The sequence below is a fragment of the Esox lucius genome, chromosome 5 (genome assembly GCF_011004845.1).
Source record: "Esox lucius isolate fEsoLuc1 chromosome 5, fEsoLuc1.pri, whole genome shotgun sequence".
NCBI lineage: Eukaryota > Metazoa > Chordata > Actinopteri > Esociformes > Esocidae > Esox > Esox lucius.
In genome coordinates this window covers 26,416,185-26,434,539 of record NC_047573.1, presented here as the reverse complement: position 1 = coordinate 26,434,539, position 18,355 = coordinate 26,416,185, and the positions used below count along the sequence as shown (strand labels likewise).

At 43.6% G+C, this 18,355-nt stretch overlaps 2 protein-coding genes across 6 annotated transcripts in view; both read right to left on the bottom strand.

The window, feature by feature from the left end:
- Positions 1 to 2,969, bottom strand: part of adam11 (ADAM metallopeptidase domain 11) — a 55,207-nt gene extending 52,238 nt beyond the window's left edge. For 2 of the 3 annotated variants that reach the window (XM_010904459.4, XM_020046877.2), the window contains exons 1-2: positions 2,556 to 2,969; positions 1,923 to 2,122 (exon numbers count right to left, since the gene is read on the bottom strand). In XM_010904459.4, coding sequence (XP_010902761.2) covers positions 1,923 to 2,122; positions 2,556 to 2,613 — 258 coding nt within the window. In that variant the 5' untranslated portion in view covers positions 2,614 to 2,969. The remainder of the gene's footprint in view (positions 1 to 1,922; positions 2,123 to 2,555) is intronic. The other variant, XM_010904451.4, reaches the window with a different exon arrangement.
- Positions 2,970 to 5,596: 2,627 nt separating this feature from the next.
- dbf4b (DBF4 zinc finger B) lies at positions 5,597 to 16,392 on the bottom strand. Of its 3 annotated transcripts, XM_034292040.1 has the most exons (13): positions 16,217 to 16,392; positions 15,591 to 15,808; positions 15,009 to 15,218; positions 14,773 to 14,823; positions 13,704 to 13,773; positions 13,498 to 13,562; positions 13,268 to 13,313; positions 13,079 to 13,124; positions 11,351 to 11,482; positions 10,987 to 11,125; positions 9,375 to 9,508; positions 8,850 to 9,242; positions 5,597 to 8,795 (listed from the first exon to the last, which is right to left on the bottom strand). In XM_034292040.1, exons 2-13 carry the CDS (start codon positions 15,744 to 15,746, stop codon positions 7,472 to 7,474), a joined length of 2,766 nt encoding a protein of 921 aa, XP_034147931.1. In that variant the 5' UTR covers positions 15,747 to 15,808; positions 16,217 to 16,392; the 3' UTR covers positions 5,597 to 7,471. The 3 variants fall into 3 exon arrangements, with proteins under 3 accessions (XP_034147931.1, XP_012989201.3, XP_028975430.2); XM_013133747.4 differs by having other exon boundaries at positions 5,597 to 9,242; XM_029119597.2 differs by having other exon boundaries at positions 5,597 to 9,242; positions 15,591 to 15,783.
- Between the last annotated feature and the right edge of the window lie 1,963 nt (positions 16,393 to 18,355).

Below are 18,355 nucleotides of genomic sequence, written 5' to 3'. Positions count from 1 at the left end.
TTATGTACACTCACCTAAAGGATTATTAGGAACACCTGTTCAATTTCTCATTAATGCAATTATCTAATCAACCAATCACATGGCAGTTGCTTCAATGCATTTAGGGGTGTGGTCCTGGTCAAGACAATCTCCTGAACTCCAAACTGAATGTCAGAATGGGAAAGAAAGGTGATTTAAGCAATTTTGAGCGTGGCATGGTTGTTGGTGCCAGACGGGCCGGTCTGAGTATTTCACAATCTGCTCAGTTACTGGGATTTTCACGCACAACCATTTCTAGGGTTTACAAAGAATGGTGTGAAAAGGGAAAAACATCCAGTATGCGGCAGTCCTGTGGGCGAAAATGCCTTGTTGATGCTAGAGGTCAGAGGAGAATGGGCCGACTGATTCAAGCTGATAGTAGAGCAACTTTGACTGAAATAACCACTCGTTACAACCGAGGTATGCAGCAAAGCATTTGTGAAGCCACAACACGCACAACCTTGAGGCGGATGGGCTACAACAGCAGAAGACCCCACCGGGTACCACTCATCTCCACTACAAATGGGAAAAAGAGGCTACAATTTGCATGAGCTCACCAAAATTGGACAGTTGAAGAATGGAAGAATGTTGCCTGGTCTGATGAGTCTCGATTTCTGTTGAGACATTCAGATGGTAGTCAGAATTTGGCGTAAACAGAATGAGAACATGGATCCATCATGCCTTGTTACCACTGTGCAGGCTGCTGGTGGTGGTGTAATGGTGTGGGGGATGTTTTCTTGGCACACTTTAGGCCCTTTAGTGCCAATTGGGCATCGTTTAAATGCCACTGCCTACCTGAGCATTGTTTCTGACCATGTCCATCCCTTTATGACCACCATGTACCCATCCTCTGATGGCTACTTCCAGCAGGATAATGCACCATGTCACAAAGCTCGAATCATTTCAAATTGGTTTCTTAAACATGACAATGAGTTCACTGTACTAAAATGGCCCCCACAGTCACCAGATCTCAACCCAATAGAGCATCTTTGGGATGTGGTGGAACAGGAGCTTTGTGCCCTGGATGTGCATCCCACAAATCTCCATCAACTGCAAGATGCTATCCTATCAATATGGGCCAACATTTCTAAAGAATGCTTTCAGCACCTTGTTGAATCAATGCCACATAGAATTTAGGCAGTTCTGAAGGCGAAAGGGGGTCAAACACAGTATTAGTATGGTGTTCCTAATAATCCTTTAGGTGAGTGTATATTTTTGCTTCATATATTTCTTAATGCTTACTTCGTAGATATCATGTGCCATGTCACAAGAATTTTATTGTTCAGAATGACGCTATGTTATTCGGTGCATTTGATAAATAAAATACTTTCACAAGATTAACATAGAAATATTTAAATGCCAACACAGTCACACACACGGATGCATTCTTTGAACTCCTATTACAGAATTAGTCCATCCCAACTTCCTCAACCAAATGGGGTTTTAATGATTAATGAGATAATTACTCTCCCTTGCAGGAGCTAATGATGAAAGGTGCTACTCCAAAACTAGCTGGTGAACTGCATAGGGAACGGAATGCTATTCATGACACGTCTAGATGATTGATGCTGATGACCAAATTAGAGGTCATTGTGGTATTTTAACAGGGGTGGGGCACCAGGTCTAATTTAATGTTTTGTAAATGAAACTCACATATTGAAGAGCATGGGGTTACTGTCAGCTACTTTGGTGTAGGAAGGGAAATATTATATTGGGATGCAGGTCACAAAATGAAAACTGAGATAAATGTGACATTTAAACAGCAACTAAGGTGGATATGGCTGGATCATCCTTCACCAAAATCCATTAGAATGATAGCAATTAGCTTGCTATTCCTAGTGTTGTCTACCTGTGCCATTCAAGTAAAGAAAAAGGACTAATATACAAGGAAAACTGTGTGCCACCTGTGGTGCCTCTGTATGGTTCTTCACTCGAGTGTCCAGATGGTGGTGAACCAGCTCTTCCTCTGAGTTGATCTGTTGCAGAAGCCGCTTGGGCTGAACTATTTCCTCCACAGCCTGTCCCCTGTCCCCGTGCTCCTCCACGGCATCCCACTCCCACGACGTTCCCCCGTCTCTATCGTTCACCGCGCTGCTCCAGCCTTCTACAGGATGGAGATAGAGCAGAAAGGGGAAGTAGCGGGGTGATCAATGTTAATGGCTTTTATTATTGTGAATGACGACATGTCAATGCACGGACACCAGGTGACCACGAGCAATGGGCACATGGTTATCCCCGGCAAGGTTATATTTAATGGTGGTGTTGTAGATGTCTACGGTCTCCCATGAACGCGATTTACTGCGTAGGCTGTTGCTACGGAGCCCTATAGCGAAGCTCCGTATCCATCTCGAACGCGGCATTACAGAGTAAACTGTTGATGCAGCAGATCTAAAATCTATAAATTGGGACATAAATAGCTCGGGATGGCTCCGAATAACCCGCCAATAATAAATGGAAAGTTAAAGGCCTACATACAGTGGGAAGGCTTGAGTTTGCGGTCAGAAAACGCTGCTTCACATCCCCCTTTGGTCTCTTACCTGTGACGGAAAACCGCGCACTCACAGCAGCGAACACCAGGCATCGCACCGCCAGCATGATGCTCACATAGTCCCCGAGATTTGCATGGAACAGCACAGCGGAATAAACAAAAACAATGTGTAAGGACGGCAGGTGATGATTACAGTGAGCCGCGGGGACCCCTTTGACGCTGTACCCGCATCTCGCTGAAGAGCGTGTTATCCCTAGAAAAAATCTAAATACATTCCAACGAGGTTATTCAGCCTCTGACAATAAAAAAAAGAAAATTTTAATCACGACTCGCAAAGCGGGAGGAGTCTAGGCTACATCTATTCACTCCCTATTGGAGGTGAGGCTGCGCGGGTCAGTGCTCCGATGGCTCAAGGATGCTGGAAGCAAAGGACTGGAGCGATTGCCAGTGAGGGGCGTCGAATCCTGTAGAAAAGACACGTGGGACTTGTTGCTCCCTCCCTCCTTGAGCTTGTACTTTTAGAGCATTCAAGTGGAAGCTGTCTAATTCTATTGGCAAACTTAATATGCAGATTTTCGGAGCTAACAATGAAGCTAAGCACCACAATACAATAAGAAACGAGCAATTTCTTTAGGGATTATTTTACTGGGGAAAGTGTGTGAGCGTAGTTGAAGGACCAGTGCACGAAAGTGTATGTTGGCGGACAGCGCCATGGTGCGGGTGTAAATTAATTTAAACTGGAAAACTGGAAAAGTTCCAAGAGGCGGAATACATTTGAGATGTATTCAGAGATGTACAGCTCCAGAAAGAATTAAGAGACCACTGCAACTTTTTCTTTACTTTCCAAAAAAGTCAAAAAGGAAAGTTTGGAAACAAGCTTTCAATTTGCAGTAGTCTCTTAATTTAAATTTTTCTGTTCCTCACTCAAAACTTTCCTTTTCGACTTTTTTGGAAAGGGAAGAAAAAGGTGCAGTGGTCCCTTACTTTTTTCCGGAGCTGTATATCAAAGGTCTTCAGTAGTTTTGAGGCTTGATGATCCCAAACTGGAGTATTAAAAACGCCCAGGTTTAATTCTGAACTTCATAAGAGAATGGATGTGCACAGCATTCTAGGTCTACCAGTTGTAAAAATATCTCAAATCCAAATGATCAAAAATAATGACATAGAATTTAAAAGACAAATCTGCACATTCCTTTTAAAAGCCTGTACTGTATACAGCATATCGGAGGTTGCCTGCCCCTCATGCGGTGCGGGGAGGCTAGCCTAGATCATGGGTATTCAACTCCAGAGCTCAAGCCCAGTTCCGCTCCATTCTTTAACTGCAACACTATAATCAGGGATGTATTTAAACCTGGGACACCAGATCAGTGTAATTGATGATGTGGAACAGAAAACCTGCGGGCTCCTGACCTTGGAAGGTATGAGGTGAATATCCCAGCATAGACAGGGCAGCATTGAACAGCATCTTGTTTCTGAAATGGGACAGACCACTAGAGTCAACTAATCATCCGTCCTTTGACTAACTGAATCTGGTATGCCACTTTACAAAGAAAATGGTGAAGCAATAGTCATTACGAGACCAAGGTTTGAATCCCGCTCACAGATAACACCATGGATCCTGCACAATTGGTCAGTAACGTCTGGGTTCGAGGAGTTAGTAATCAAATACGGTTGCTTTGCCTCTTCGCGCTATTAACTGATTGGGCACCCGAGTGCTCAGTTGGTCAGAAGAGTGCATTCCTTTCAGCGTGTAAGAATTCCAGAGTGGACTTCCTAGTTGAACTAGTATTAAAAACCAGAACGACATCTCAACGTCAGCTGTTACGCATGTTTAGAGTCGGACCCAGACCATTGTAAAATTGTGTAGTCAAAATGGTTTGAACCACATTCTTATTAAGCAGACACATGGGTATTGTAGTCCACCTCTCAAAACAATCCATTGAAAGAAAACCAATCCCCATCATTTTCTAAACGAGTGGATATTGAGCTCATTGCAGTAAAGCAAAAATAGGGACCTCTGGACGTGGAGTGCCAGAACACATCCTCTCCAAATGAGAAAAATTGAGAGCAAGGGCACAAATTGAGTGCAATTAACCAGCAGGTTGAAGATAAAAACAAACAACGCGCTTTAGCCTTTAAAAACCAAAACGACCGTTAAGAAATGTTCACGCCTTCACTCAGTTAAACACCCTTCATCCAAATTATGTAACTCAGACAGGGAGTTGAGGCAGACCACTGGTTAATTCAGTTTCTCTGGTTTTACTATTCATACGCTATTCAACAGTTTTGTTTTATTCTATAAACTACTGACAACATTACTCCCAAATTCCAAATAAAAAATATTGTAATTTAGAGTATTAATTTGTAGAAAACAACTGGTCAAAATAACCAAAAAATATGCATTGTTTTCAGACCTCAAAGAATGCTAAGAAAATTTCATTTTAATTTTTCAACAACAAAATACTAACGTTTTAACTTAGGAAGAGGTCAGAAATCAATATTTGGTGGAATAACCCTGATGTTTAATCATAGCTTTCATGAGTCTTGGCATGCTCTCCACCAGTCTGTCACATTGCTGTTTATGGCACTCCTGGCACAGAAATTCAAGTAGCTCAGCTTTGTTTGATGGCTTGTGTCCATACATATTCCCCTTGATCAAATTCCAGAAGTTTTCAATGATGTTCAGGTCTGAAGATTGGGCTGGCCATGGCAGGGTCTTGATCTGGTGGTCCTCCATCCACACCTTGATTGACCTGGCTGTGTGGCATGGAGCATTGTCCTGCTGGAAAAAACTATTCTCAGAGTTGGGGAACATTGTCAGAGCAGAAGGGAGCAGGTGTTCTTCCAGGATAACCTTGTACTTGGCTTGATTCATGTGTCCTTCACAAAGACAAATCTGTCCGATTCCAGCCTCGATGAAGCATCCCAAGATCATCACCGATCCTCCACCAAATTTCACAGTGGGTGCGAGACAGCAGTAGTTTTTATACTATTCCTCGTTAAAATTAGATTTGGTTCAGGTAATCAACTAATTAGTACCTCATTAAGTAAAATGAGGTGTGCCTGTGTTGGCATTTAACAGACACTGGAATGGATGCAATATATGTAGAGATGCTGATTTAAGAAAAATTATACAGAGCTGTATATTAAGTACATATTGGGATGAGGCCACAGCAGCTCTGCCCAGCACATGGTAAGCAGTAAATATTAATCACGAAGGGCCTGTGACTTAGAATCCCTGCACACAAATCTGTTATGCTCATCAGGGCTGGGCAACAATTTTAAAGGACAAACATCTAGAAGGTTGTTCCCAAGTGGAATCAAGGTGAATTGCAGTAACAGGTTTTCATTCAAACCAACTCTACCTGTTTACCTTTGGTCCAACAGTTTAAAAGGCCATAAAACTATTTTGATTTTAAAACGTTTTCACTATTCAAATGGCACAATGAGTCCCTGGACTACTCACTTGTTTGTTTTTTCACATTACCCAACAGTTAGTGAACTGTGTAGAATTTTAGAAAACCAGGAAATTTGATTTGGCTAGCAACATCTCTGCCACAGGAAAAGAGAAAGGGAGCAGCTTTTCCCTTTTATTACATAAAATCTGCATTTTAGATTGTGTTGACTTTGCACTGATTTTGCAAAGCAAACAAAACTCTACATAATGCTCCTTTAAAGTATACCCGCATAATTAATATACTGTTGTGGTTTTACACAAAAAGATACCCTTAATGTTGGGACCCTAATCCGTCCTAAGTTGGTTGATCACAAAACAAGTAAAACCATGAAAACATATGTTTCTTACCATCCTAGGGTCCCACGCTCGGCAGAATACATTTAAATCATTATTTAGAAAGAAATTACAGATTCAGGCAATCAAATTATGAAAAACTATTATTGTATTGACTGTATTGTACAGCCCCAACCAGTGCAAGCATTGAAGATGAGCTTGTGGAGACAACACAAATCTCTAACAATGTGATTCAATGAACTACCTCTCAAACGGTCTGTCAGACCTGTCAACCCCTTATGACCAGGGAAGGGTAGAAACACACAACACCTTGGTATCAGAAGAGAGTACTTGACCCCAAAAATTGTGGCCACAGTTTAACCCACTGACAAGGGTTTGAACCCAGTCACTCACACTAGAAAAATCAACAATGAAATTGCTACATATAAAACATTTATTTGTAAAAACCAAAACGAGGCAATGCAGTCACATTGTGGAGAAACTGCTAAAACCCTTAAGAAATATTTTTGTAGTTGGAATCGGTTGGCACTTCAACACATGATGTATATTTACTGCGAAAAGATGTCTAAAAGTCTATCGATTAAAAGTACTACGAAGCGATGTTAAAATATTGGTGGAGATCTCATCAGTGTGGAGTGCTCTGCAGCAAGCCCCCACACACCCATTACCCTTCCATTCCCTGGATCAGCTTCGAGAGAGGCCCTTTCAGGATTAAATCAGAGCTTCTGGCCAGGGCTGCAGAGTACTTCACTTAACACTTCGGCCCTGGCTGACCGTCAATGTCAGGCGCTGCAGAGAGCCGCTCCAGACGCAGCACTTAAACTAATTGACTAATGCCCCCTCTGACAGAGCCTCATTAAATTCTCAATACCCATGCCCGTTCCGGGACATTACTGCTGTGAAAAAAAGGCCAGTGCGAGACAGAGAATGGTTCCTGTGTACTTTAAGTTGTAAGAGATGGGCCCGGAAATGCATAAGATCGTCACGATTTGGTCGTCGTGAGGCCGTTCTGTAGAAGCAAGTTGCTAAATCCTGCAGTAATATGTTCAAGCTGCACGTATTTGCATAGCTTGACCAATGTTTTTTCCCTGAATTAATTAGTTCTGACGTTCTCTGTGGTGCTGCTACGCTTTTTGAGGAGATCATATGTAAAACAGCGTAGGTTGGATTGTTCGTGTTGGAACTTGGATGGATGGAGAACCAACGACTCAGGGTCAGTGAGGAGTCACTTGTAGATTGGGCACGCCTCTTTCGGAGAACGCTGAAGCGGGCTCTGGCGGCGGGGTGGGCGGCTGCTGCAGAACCGAGGAGAGACGCGACTCGTAGCTGGTGTTGTGCAGTGTCCACGTGCTGCAGGGTCTCTGGAGCAGCTCCATGTCCAGCCGTTGGGGCTGGCACCCCCCGGGGAGCGGGAGGGATAGCGCGGGAGAGGCGTTGGCGCGAGGCCCGAGACGCGCCATGAGATCGCATTCCCAGTCCGAGTCGGAGTCCGAGGGCGAGAGGGTGTCCAAGTCGGGGAGAAGGACAGAATCGATGCCGAGGGCGGAAAAGGACTGGGGGGGCTTGGAGTCCTGGTTGGAGGCGGGGCAGGGGGTCAGTCTATCGGATGGGCTTGTGAAAGAAGCTGCGAGGTTTGGAGTTACAGGACAGGGCTTCGGGAGGACCCCCCCATCCATGCAGATGGTACGTTCCTCATAATCCGAGGGGGCGTCTGTGGACTGGGGTGAAAGCTGGGGGAAGCTCCTCGTACAAGAGTCGAAAACATTGCGGCTAGTACCAAAGACTCTCAATGGGGGCCAACTGGTTATGTTGTCTACCTTAAACGAAGGACATAAGGCATGCACCAGGGCAAAGATGGGAATGGAGGCTGCACCACCTGCACCAAGCCCAACCTTCTCTGTGCTTTCTGGTGCCTGTGCTGGTCTTCGTACGGCAGCCTCTTGGCCGTTATATGTGAATGGGCCCGAAGGTAGCCGTTCATGCCTTGTCCAACCAGTAGTACTGAAACTCTGGGTGGGTTCTGATTTTTGACTGATGGTGGGGGCAGTCCTTTTCCTCTTGCAAGCCTTGGGGTCAGGGCTGGCTGACCGGCTGCGTTTCTTCTGGTTCTGCTCAGGGCTCAAGAGCGGAGGGAGGGAGTGTGAGCGACCGGCCCCTCCCCGCTCACAGCGAGGCTTTGGACTATCTGCCAGCCGGTTGTTCGTTAAAATAAATCTCTCTGGGTTTGACTCAGCCAACCCACCACAGGGGCCTGTACCACTAGAGAGGCAAGGAGGGGAGCAGACTGATAGAGGGACAGGCTCCATCTCTTCAGAGGCTGACTCAATCTCCATACCTTCGCCATCTTTCTGGTGAACCTGGGGGCTGAGAACTGGGGGCTGAGAGTAGGGGCTGTCTGGCTGTGACAAAAGCTCAAACAGAAACATGTTTTGAGGGCTGAGAACAGGTGGGTAAGCATAGGGGCTGGGGGGCTGGTCTAGGGCATCGGGGCAGGAGGAGATTGTTAGGGAGTCGGATGGTACAGGGGAAAGATCGGGCCTGGGAGGCTGGCGCGGGCTGTCGGGCCTGGGAGGCTGGCGCGGGCTGTCGGGCCTGGAAGGCTGGCGCGGGCTGTCGGGCCTGGAAGGCTGGCGCGGGCTGTCGGGCCTGGAAGGCTGGCGCGGGCTGTCGGGCCTGGAAGGCTGGCGCGGGGTCTGGTATAAGGTGTCAGGACTGGAGGAAGGAGGACGGGTGTGGGAAGGCTGGCAGGCTAGACTGGGAGACTTGCAAGGGGTTTTGGGGGAGGAAGGCTGGTTGTCAGGGCAGGAGTGAGTCTGGGGCTGTGATAGAAGGGGAGCTAGGTCGGGAGTAGGAGGACTCTGGGCCTGTTCCAGGGTGGTAGATGGAGAGCCGTGGGTCAGGAGGGCCTGGATGGCGAGCTCCGCCTCGCTGTGCGTCTGCATCTCAGATGGGCTGTGGGTCAGTAGAGGCTGGGGAGAGTCCAACCTGAGGGGGCAGCACCGAAGACAACGGTCACATTCATCTCTTTGCGACAAGACAACAAATATTAACATGGTAAGGAGATTTTTATCCATCAAACTGCATCTCATTTGGGTTTTAACACAAGGCCCGGCTCACCTTAGCAGTGCTGCGGCAGTCTCGGGGGGGGGACAGGGGGCAAAGCCTGGATCCATGTCAGCCACCAGCTGGTCCACCACGCTGTAATGGGAGGGGTCCTGGACAAAGCCACGGTGCTGAGCCGACAGCAAGTGCTGCCAGACAAGAGTTAAAGATTTAGAGTAAAAGAAACAGAATACAGACCAAGACAAAATACAGACCAACCAAACACTGACAGTCAATAACATATACACAGACAAAACACCAACTGACCAGACCAAAACACTGATTCTATAAACAGGCCAAATACAGGAGAGTCCAGATAACATTGACAAAAATAAACAGGGAAAATACAGAATAAAAATGTCCTCATAAAAACTGCATAAGTGGCATCAATATTCATCAGAAATGTACTCCAAAGGGGAAATGGTACTTTTTGGTTAATTATCGATAAATAATCTTCAACAACAGATGTGAGATTTCAGAGAGGTTGTACCTAAATCTATTGAATAGTTAAGGATTGGATTTTTATTTAAATCCTGCCATCATGCACACTAACACAGAACAATAAGGAGTAATGCCTAAACTGTCCTGCGCGGACACAGCTGCTGTGACTGAACACTATCCAATAGTAGTAGCAGAACCTGAACACATTACATAGTGCCTCCCCTGACATAAGACAGTGACACCTGTTATGTTAAAATAACATATGGCCCGTAGGCCCTTTGATGAGTGGCTGCTTGCTGATGCCTGAGAGTGACAACTCCAGTCTTTGGTTTTGGACAAAATGGACGAATGGAGAAAATGGTCACTAGTGTCTCAAATGCCACATGTCAATCTTCATTCGAAACAGTCACAAACATCTGGTGGGCTCCCGCCACAACCCGTTTCAGAGCACAAGTTGCCATGAACGACTGCGAGACCGACACACAGTGCAACAATAGATTGTGAAAGCATATGGCGTGCAGTGTATGCTGTCCTTCCAACGGTAGTCTGTCAGCTACACATGCCTGCTAGTTTCATTGGTTATCAAAATGGAACTCCACAAGCTAATGATTGTGAGCACTGATAAACAGCATGGGGCTTCTCTTGTACAGTCTGAGTTCTTGCTCTTGATACAATCTGCCTTGAGGCATGTATGTTTAAACAGAACGTTGGCTGAAAACCCTGTTAAACCGCCAAGTAAAATGGCCTTTAACCAAAATCTATTTTAATGACGCATCATCATTCTGAAATGTTCTAATGTCTAGACTGGTTAAATGTAAAATCAGGTACCTGACCCGCCACGAGGAGCCTTCACAGTGCAACCAGGAAACACAGCCCTGCAGGACACCTACACGGTGCCCTGGCCATTAGCACTAACCCAAGGCACTGTCTGAACGCAGCAACCAGAACTCACACCGGCTTGTAGTGATGCAGCTATACTGTGAGGGGGAGGTTCTACGGCTACTTAAAGTAAGAGCACTCAGATTACTGCCTTAGTTGGCGCTGCAATGGGGAGCTCCAACAGCAATAACTGTCAGGGTACGACAGTGGAGACCAACATGACACTACACCACACATCTGAAATGTAAATACAGACTCTTCTTGATGGGTAGCGGAAAATACCAGGCAATAATGGTGACCCTCTTACCTCATCTTGGTTCTTGAAGGGTTCATGACAGCACTCACAGTATCCCAGGTTCTTTTTACGTGCCCGGCACGGCGAGGTTGTGTGCGGAAGCGAGCTTTCGGCTTTGTCCTGGTTTGCACTCAAACTCTTTATAACCAGTCTATTTAAAAGGGGAATGTTTTGTCAGGGTGGATGTATTGCTTGGTCAAAATGTGTACACTAAAGCTGTAGGAGTGCTGGGCTATAGAAGAAAAACTACGGCCACATTTATAATCTCATCAATTCAGCGAACATGATTAGAACTGCTTAAACAAACTGATCAGACCTGGAATTGCCATTAATTCACCAGACCTGCCAGTAAGTTCTCTGTTTGTGGGTGTCATACCTGGTTTTATTTTGTCCCGGCTCTTTGGTTCCCTCAGGTTGGGGGGGTGCGGGGGGCTCAAAGGGACTGAAGCGGCCAGAGTAGCATAGACTGGGGAAGGTCATCGACTGCACGAGCAAAGGTTTGTATTTCCTGGTTGCATAACAAATGAGAGGATTAGATACTACCATTAGACCTAACAAAGTCAATGCACAGCAAAATAATACACTTGGATGAACCAACGTTTAATCACAGAAAGACCATGTGACTTCCTTAACCTGCAAGCCATCCATTACAACAAACGTGGCTTTGATTTAGTTTTCCTGGCACTGTTTCCAAACGCCAACGTCTTAGCATTTGTGGCACAGATCCTAACCCCAGCCTGGTAGCGATCTAAGCATTTTTTGCACAATATGTCCAAATCATCCAAAAGTATCAGAAGTTAAGTGTGTGCTACTAGCATTTGTACCATGACTGGAATGGAAATGGTTCTACTAATGCAATAAAATAATGGTACAAACGTTACAGTTTTCCTACATTATTTTATTGTCATACTTTTAGTGCTTCACATCAACTTCAGATTCCATCGGAAGATTTGATGCACGCAATAAAAGCTGATATCTGTACCAGGATAAGTATGGAATTAGTACTACAAATTAGGAAATGTAAGAATAAAAAGCACTTGTGTAATAAGCACTTGTGAGGACAGGTTTAGGAAACCCTGCATTGAAGGAAGGCCTTGAAATGAAAACACACTACAGCCTGGTGCATGTTCAGTATGGCTTCAGTTCTTTGTCCAAATGAACACTCCCCAGCTAATTATCAAATAGGTTCAGATGTCACATCCGACAGGTTCAATTTTGCATGGAATGGGCCCAGCCCTTAACAAGGCAGGCATGGCCTTTTCATTAGCACAAATGACAAGGCTGCTGAAAAAAGCTTTTAGCACATCAAGTCCCCCTTCGAGTCCATTGGATCCCATTCAGGGATGCTTGCAAATGCAAGGTGGAACAGAAGAAACTGTATCCTCTGCATGAGCCCCGGGTGACCGTGGAGCAGCTCATTGCCCTCGGTGAGGGCCCTCGTCACATTACCCGACAGTCAGGGTCTAATCCAGTTCAATCAGGGAAATAGTCCCAACTGAAACCGTAGCCTCCTGTGCCAGCACCAGGTGGGGTGATGAGAGGATTCAGGCAGGGGGTGCTTAGCAGCACCACCCAGGTTGTGGTTTCAGTGTAAGTAGCCAGGCGAGCGGCTGACTATGGACCACAGCATAGGACGACTGGGTAGGCGTCAGCCATGATGCCTGGACGTCACGATAGACAAGGTCGCGATTTGACTCTCTCAGAAACATGCGACCAAGAGAAAATGCAAGCCAGCTTAATTTCTTTAGACATTTGGCTCACCACTTCACATACCGCCTCCCATGTTTCCCCCTTTAAAAGGCCTCTTTAGCCCCAAATACTGTGCAGGTCAAGTTGATTTAGAACAGAAAGAACAAGTGTGTTCAGGAGAGGAAAGTGGTTGGGTTAGGACTAGGAGGGATATCTTTACATGGAAAAACAGGAACAGTTGGAAAGGCTTTTGGAATGGGGAAATTCAGGTACTGAGGACAGTGCAGCCAGAAACATCTTGCAATGTTCAGTCTCACTTGGCTTCAACCTGCCACCCCAATGGAGGATTGTTCATGCAAGACGACTGCATGGCAGCTGGTGGAGTGGGTGGCACTGAGAGGCGAGAAGGACCCACCTGCTCGAGTCCTCGACCTTCAGATAAGGGGACTTCAAAGCAGCAGCTGTGGACGAAGAGGGGAAAAATGCAGAGATATTATACAGGAGACAAACACCCACTGAAAAATTATCATTGGGTACAGTGTGAAAGTAACAAGACTGCACATTTCCAACACCATAAATTATTATTTTAAAGTATTTCACTGACTTTTGATGACTCGAGACACAGCAGGGTACTTGGTGGCATGTTTCACCTAAACCAAAAAAAAAACTAAACAGGTTAACTTCAACTCTGTAAACTCATGTACTTCAGACAAGCAAATTACAAAATTCTTGCGCAAACAGTCAAGTCAAGTTTGATTTTCTGAAATGTATGTATGTATTTGTTCATTCTCAGTGTCAAATAGAAAAAAAGATGGAGTAAAAAAGGAGCTTTACCTCAGCCTTCCGGCGTCTGGGTTTCGAGGACTCTGTTGTTAACAGTTGGACATATGCCAGGAGATCTTTATTTAAATTAAGGATAACATTCATGAATCGGGCCCCTTGTCTGGGTAAGCATTTAACAGCACAATTTTGCCACCATCTGCTGTCAGCTTAGTGCCACTACAGCACAATAGAATGCAGTTTTAAAGTAAAAAGGATACCATCTACATGCACTATCTTCACTCCCCAGGAGCGGGCATTGGCCAAAACGCTGTTCCCCTTAAGCCGTTCCTGAAAGATTCAACAATCAATCATCACACCGTGGTTGCTAAATTCAGTGGGTATAGAAAATCCCCACCCCTTGTCAACATGTTCACCTTTTGTTGCCTTTCAACCTGAAATTAAAACATAAAAAACAGACTTTTTCCTGCTTTATTTACACACAGTAACCCACAATATTCAAGTGAAAAAAATGTAATACAATTAAAAGAATAGAATACCCTATTTGGACAAATTCTCTAGGATTGCCAGCAAAAAATATTGTGCCTGTGATTAGAAATTTTTCTATGAGTTTTCTATGATTCAGACTTTTTGAATATAATACAAAAACATTGTGTAGTCATGCTTTTATCAACTTAAAACCAATCTTATTTTGGCAATGTTTCTATCTTTTGAGGACTCTGAGAAAATGATACATGCTAGACTACTGTAATGCTTTGCTTAAATGCCTCTAGGTAAACTCCAAGTTGTACAGAATTCAGCAGTCAGACTTCATACAAGGATGAAATCAAGGTCTCATATAACCCTGGTGCTGGCAGCTCTACATTGGTTACCGGTGAAATCCAGAGCAGATAAAAAAATTATACTTATCCCTTTAAAGGCACTACATGGTCAGGCACCTGATTACATTAGTGACATGCACAACCCTTACTGCACTGTTAGGCCTCAGATCAGCTGATAAAGGATCTCTGGCTGTCCCAGAGTCTAGACTGAAAACTAAATGGAACCGGGCCTTTGCTATATGGGCCCCTAGACTCTGGAACAGCCTACCACAGAATGTCAGAGATGCTACGTCAGTGCATTCTTTTAAATCTTACCTAAAAACCAATGGGGGGGTCTGACTTTGTGTTTTAGTTTCAGGCTGTAAGGCAACAAAAGGTGAACACTTTGAAAGGAGGTAACAACTTTTTACCCTCTGTGTATATTGTTCTACAAGACCAGAATCAATGGAAGCGCCAGTCAGACAGATTGTAATAAGGCCACAGAATCAAACCTACTAAAATGACTCACGTTATTTCGAATAGCTTTCTCTAGCAGGGCCATCCCTCGGCTGCCACATACCTGCAGAAACCATCAAAAACAAAAACAGGGATGAGAATCCCTGGTCTGCTTTCAAGACACAGTGAAGGAACTACAAAATAATGATATTCTACTGTCAGTATGTACAGCAGACGACATGACATCAACACACTGAAAAGAAGAGTAGGGCAGTTATTTGTGGTTATTGTTGAGGACACTGCCCATACCGTTGGTCTGGGCGTGCCAGTGGCTGGACGCTGCAGCCTGCTGCTGGTCATGATGCTCTCTCTGGGTTTGGTGGAGCGGGGAGAACTGTTACACTCCCCGCTCATTCCGTCTGACCCTCCTGTGGTACGCTCAGACCTCATGCCACGGAGCTCTTCTAGGCTTCCGGTCACAACAAAGCTGACGTCCTTGTTCAGGAAACTCTCTATTGTCTGTAAAATAACAAACAGAAATCATGTTAGGTACTAACCCAGAGTCAATACACATTCTGACAGCAGAGACTTCTAATGTTAAAATGAAAATGTGAGATTTCTGTATCCATGGAATGTATTGTACTGTGTATTTTAGTGCTGCTGTCAACATCAATCCCCATGTAAATAGACCATGACGTTTATATTGTATTTAACATTGCTAGGGTCCACTGAGGATTAGCTCCACAGTCTGAAATGTAAATATGAAGAAGTATATTTGTCTAGAATTGGAAAACTGTAATTCTAACTTGTATGTTAGAATTATTCTAACATACAAGTTCATTTATCAGAATAATGCAGTCTTTGCCATATTCCAGATACACTCATTCCTACCCCTCCAAGATGGGAGATGGCTTCCACAAGAATGGCTGCAGGACGACTCTTCACAGCATTCAGGTAGAAGGATTTTCCCTCCAGCTTTTTGGACCCTGGGCCGGGGGACAGCACACCCAAGAGGCGCCCTCCTACCCCTGGTGGTTGCTGCAGCATGGTGGTCTGTCGGCCCGTCCTGGTCCAATAACCTTCACTGCTGATCACACACAGGGACGAACCTGACAAACCAAGGCCCATGGGTCACACACAACCCTTGACTGGCTTTTAATGGTCCAGCTGTTTTGTCATTTACAATATGTTGCAGTAGCAAGACACCAGTAAAATACTAGTACTAGTATAAATAAAGCATCAATGAATTAGGTAGCTTATATTAGCATGTGGTGGTAGCTAACAAACACTAGAATAGCAGATGAAGGATTTAAAGAGTAACTAACTAAATACAGCCGAAAATAATTGCATTTGGTTGGTGGGCTAGCTACTGGAGCTAATTGTTAGTTCTGAATCTACTTTATTTTACTTTTGCTAACGTCACGGGGCAAATTATAGTAGCTAGCGAAAGTAACCCAGCTAAGCTAATTAGCTAACGTTGATAGCTCCACGAAGTACAATTCGTAAGAAAGTCTTACCTTGCGTTGCAGAATTAGATAATGTTACAATGCCAAACTAAGTTAGAAAACTGTGTTAAAATATCTACGTAGCTATCAGCCACCACACTAGCTAGTCTCGTTATTTACCACCGCCTGTATTTTACTGTCCCTTGTTTTCAAACTCCCCTCCATCTGTCACATGACATCCGGACATGACGTCTTGCTATTGTAAGCGGGTGGGTCATAGTAGGAATATAGGTGGATGTCAAATTATAGCACTATATAGGACATCGCGCAACGTTTAATGTACCCAATGCTTCCATATTACGATATAATATGACCTATCATTATATACAATATACGTAAAATAGTTTTTTCTTCCCAACTGATTAAATTAGCTATGTGAAAGATGTATTTGGAATGGTGTGTACATACCACAATGTCTGCTATTTAGTGGGTGGCACATACAGAGTACTTTCTATTTCACATTAATTTGACTCAAGCTTTTCAACAGTTTGATCTGTCTGCTACTAAAGATATGACTGTTTAGTAAACATCTGTCTCTAATCTTCAGTTTCCTGAGAAGTGACTGAAAGTATACAACCCTTTTCCAATAATTGGTTCATTTATCAGTTTATTGTTTGAAGCATCCATGATAATAACTGTGATTATATTTATCATAGTCTGGGTGTTAAGTAAATAGATCATTAATTCCATTCCAAAACACACAGACAAAATATCAGCCAAATACTTTAAAATTAGAACATCATGTTTATTGATACTCCTTTTTTTAAAAAGGACAAGAACAAGCACTTTCTTGATTTTATTTCTCCAAACGGAACTGTTGGCACAGTGTTCTCAGCTTTCAATAAAAAAAATGGCAAATAAACTAAACATATAGCTAATACAAAAATAGGCAGCTTACCGTCCCTCCATTATTTACCACCTACATGCTGTGGTAAGTTAATAACAAAAAAGGATGTTGTTCAAAATGAGCAAAAACCTCAGTTGTTTCCTCACCCCATTCAAAGTCACATATACTGAATAGCTAGCTTGTGAAACACAAGCATCATATCAGATGAACACAGAGAAATGAGGCTGGATTACAACATTACCTGAAAACAAAATAAAACGTGTATTGGGACATTACACTCTGAAATATAAAATGATGGGTGATTTTGGACTACAAAACAAGTCAACATGAGTAAACCCATCCAAAATAATGGAAAAATAAAGGCACTGCACCATTTAATCTACAGATAAGCTATGATTATCTTACCTATAATGTTTGATTGTGACATGTAGCTACAACTATAAAAACAGATGTTTTGGGTGATGGACATTTTATTGAGGTAAATAAGCATTTGAAAAGCTTTTCGAGTCCGTAATGTCTCTTCAATCAATACATGAAATACATTTTTCCATACATCAACAACATAAAAAAAAATATTGTTATTTTTCTATTTCTGTGGAACATTTTCATCAACTAAAGAACTGTAGAACATTGATATAAAAACATACAGTAACTGAACCAATCAAAGTGCTGTCTAATTGTCTCTCCTAAATACAATGAAAAAAATGCTGTAAACATTATGAAAATGAAAACAATTATTGTAAACTTTTCTATGTTTAATAGTATGGCAATACGGAGCAACCCAAATATTATTGTTGGTAAAATACTCACTGGTCTTTAAACTGAAAAAGGTTTCTTTTATTGCCATCCTCTGAAAAGTGTAAAATTGTGAAAAACAACACAAATAGCTATTTCAAACAGCATATTGCATGAAGGAATGCATAACAAAACATTTCTATCAACCTGAAAAATAGCTTTTAAAGCCAGATAGCTTTTAAAGCCACAGTGTGGGCCTACACTGTAGGCTATGAAATCTGCACACAAACACATTTGTGTATCCCCTTAGGTTGCTTATTTGGACAATAGCTTGATGTGAAAACCCAAAAGAAACAAAAAATTTGACTGGGATCTTGCAGCAACTGTACATCAGGCGAAAGCACAGCTCACAGCTTTGACCACCAGATGGAGTCCAAGAGTTATGAGACCAGTGGATCCAAAGTCTGCTATCCTCCAGTTCTTGGAGCCAGTACTGACCCGCAAACTCTCTTAAATATGGCGCCATGTCACATCCAAATGTCTATTTTGTGACAGTGGTAGTTTTGCAT

What these genes read in the sequence shown, in the direction of transcription:
- dbf4b (XM_013133747.4), bottom strand. Translation starts at nt 15,746, where the DNA reads ATGCTGCAGCAACCACCAGGGGTAGGAGGGCGCCTCTTGGGTGTGCTG. An exon ending in AGAAAGCTATTCGAAATAAC is followed by an intron (nt 13,774 to 14,772) that starts GTGAGTCATTTT and finishes TGAATCTTTCAG; the next exon opens with GAACGGCTTAAGGGGAACAG. An exon ending in AAGGTCGAGGACTCGAGCAG is followed by an intron (nt 11,483 to 13,078) that starts GTGGGTCCTTCT and finishes TTATGCAACCAG; the next exon opens with GAAATACAAACCTTTGCTCG.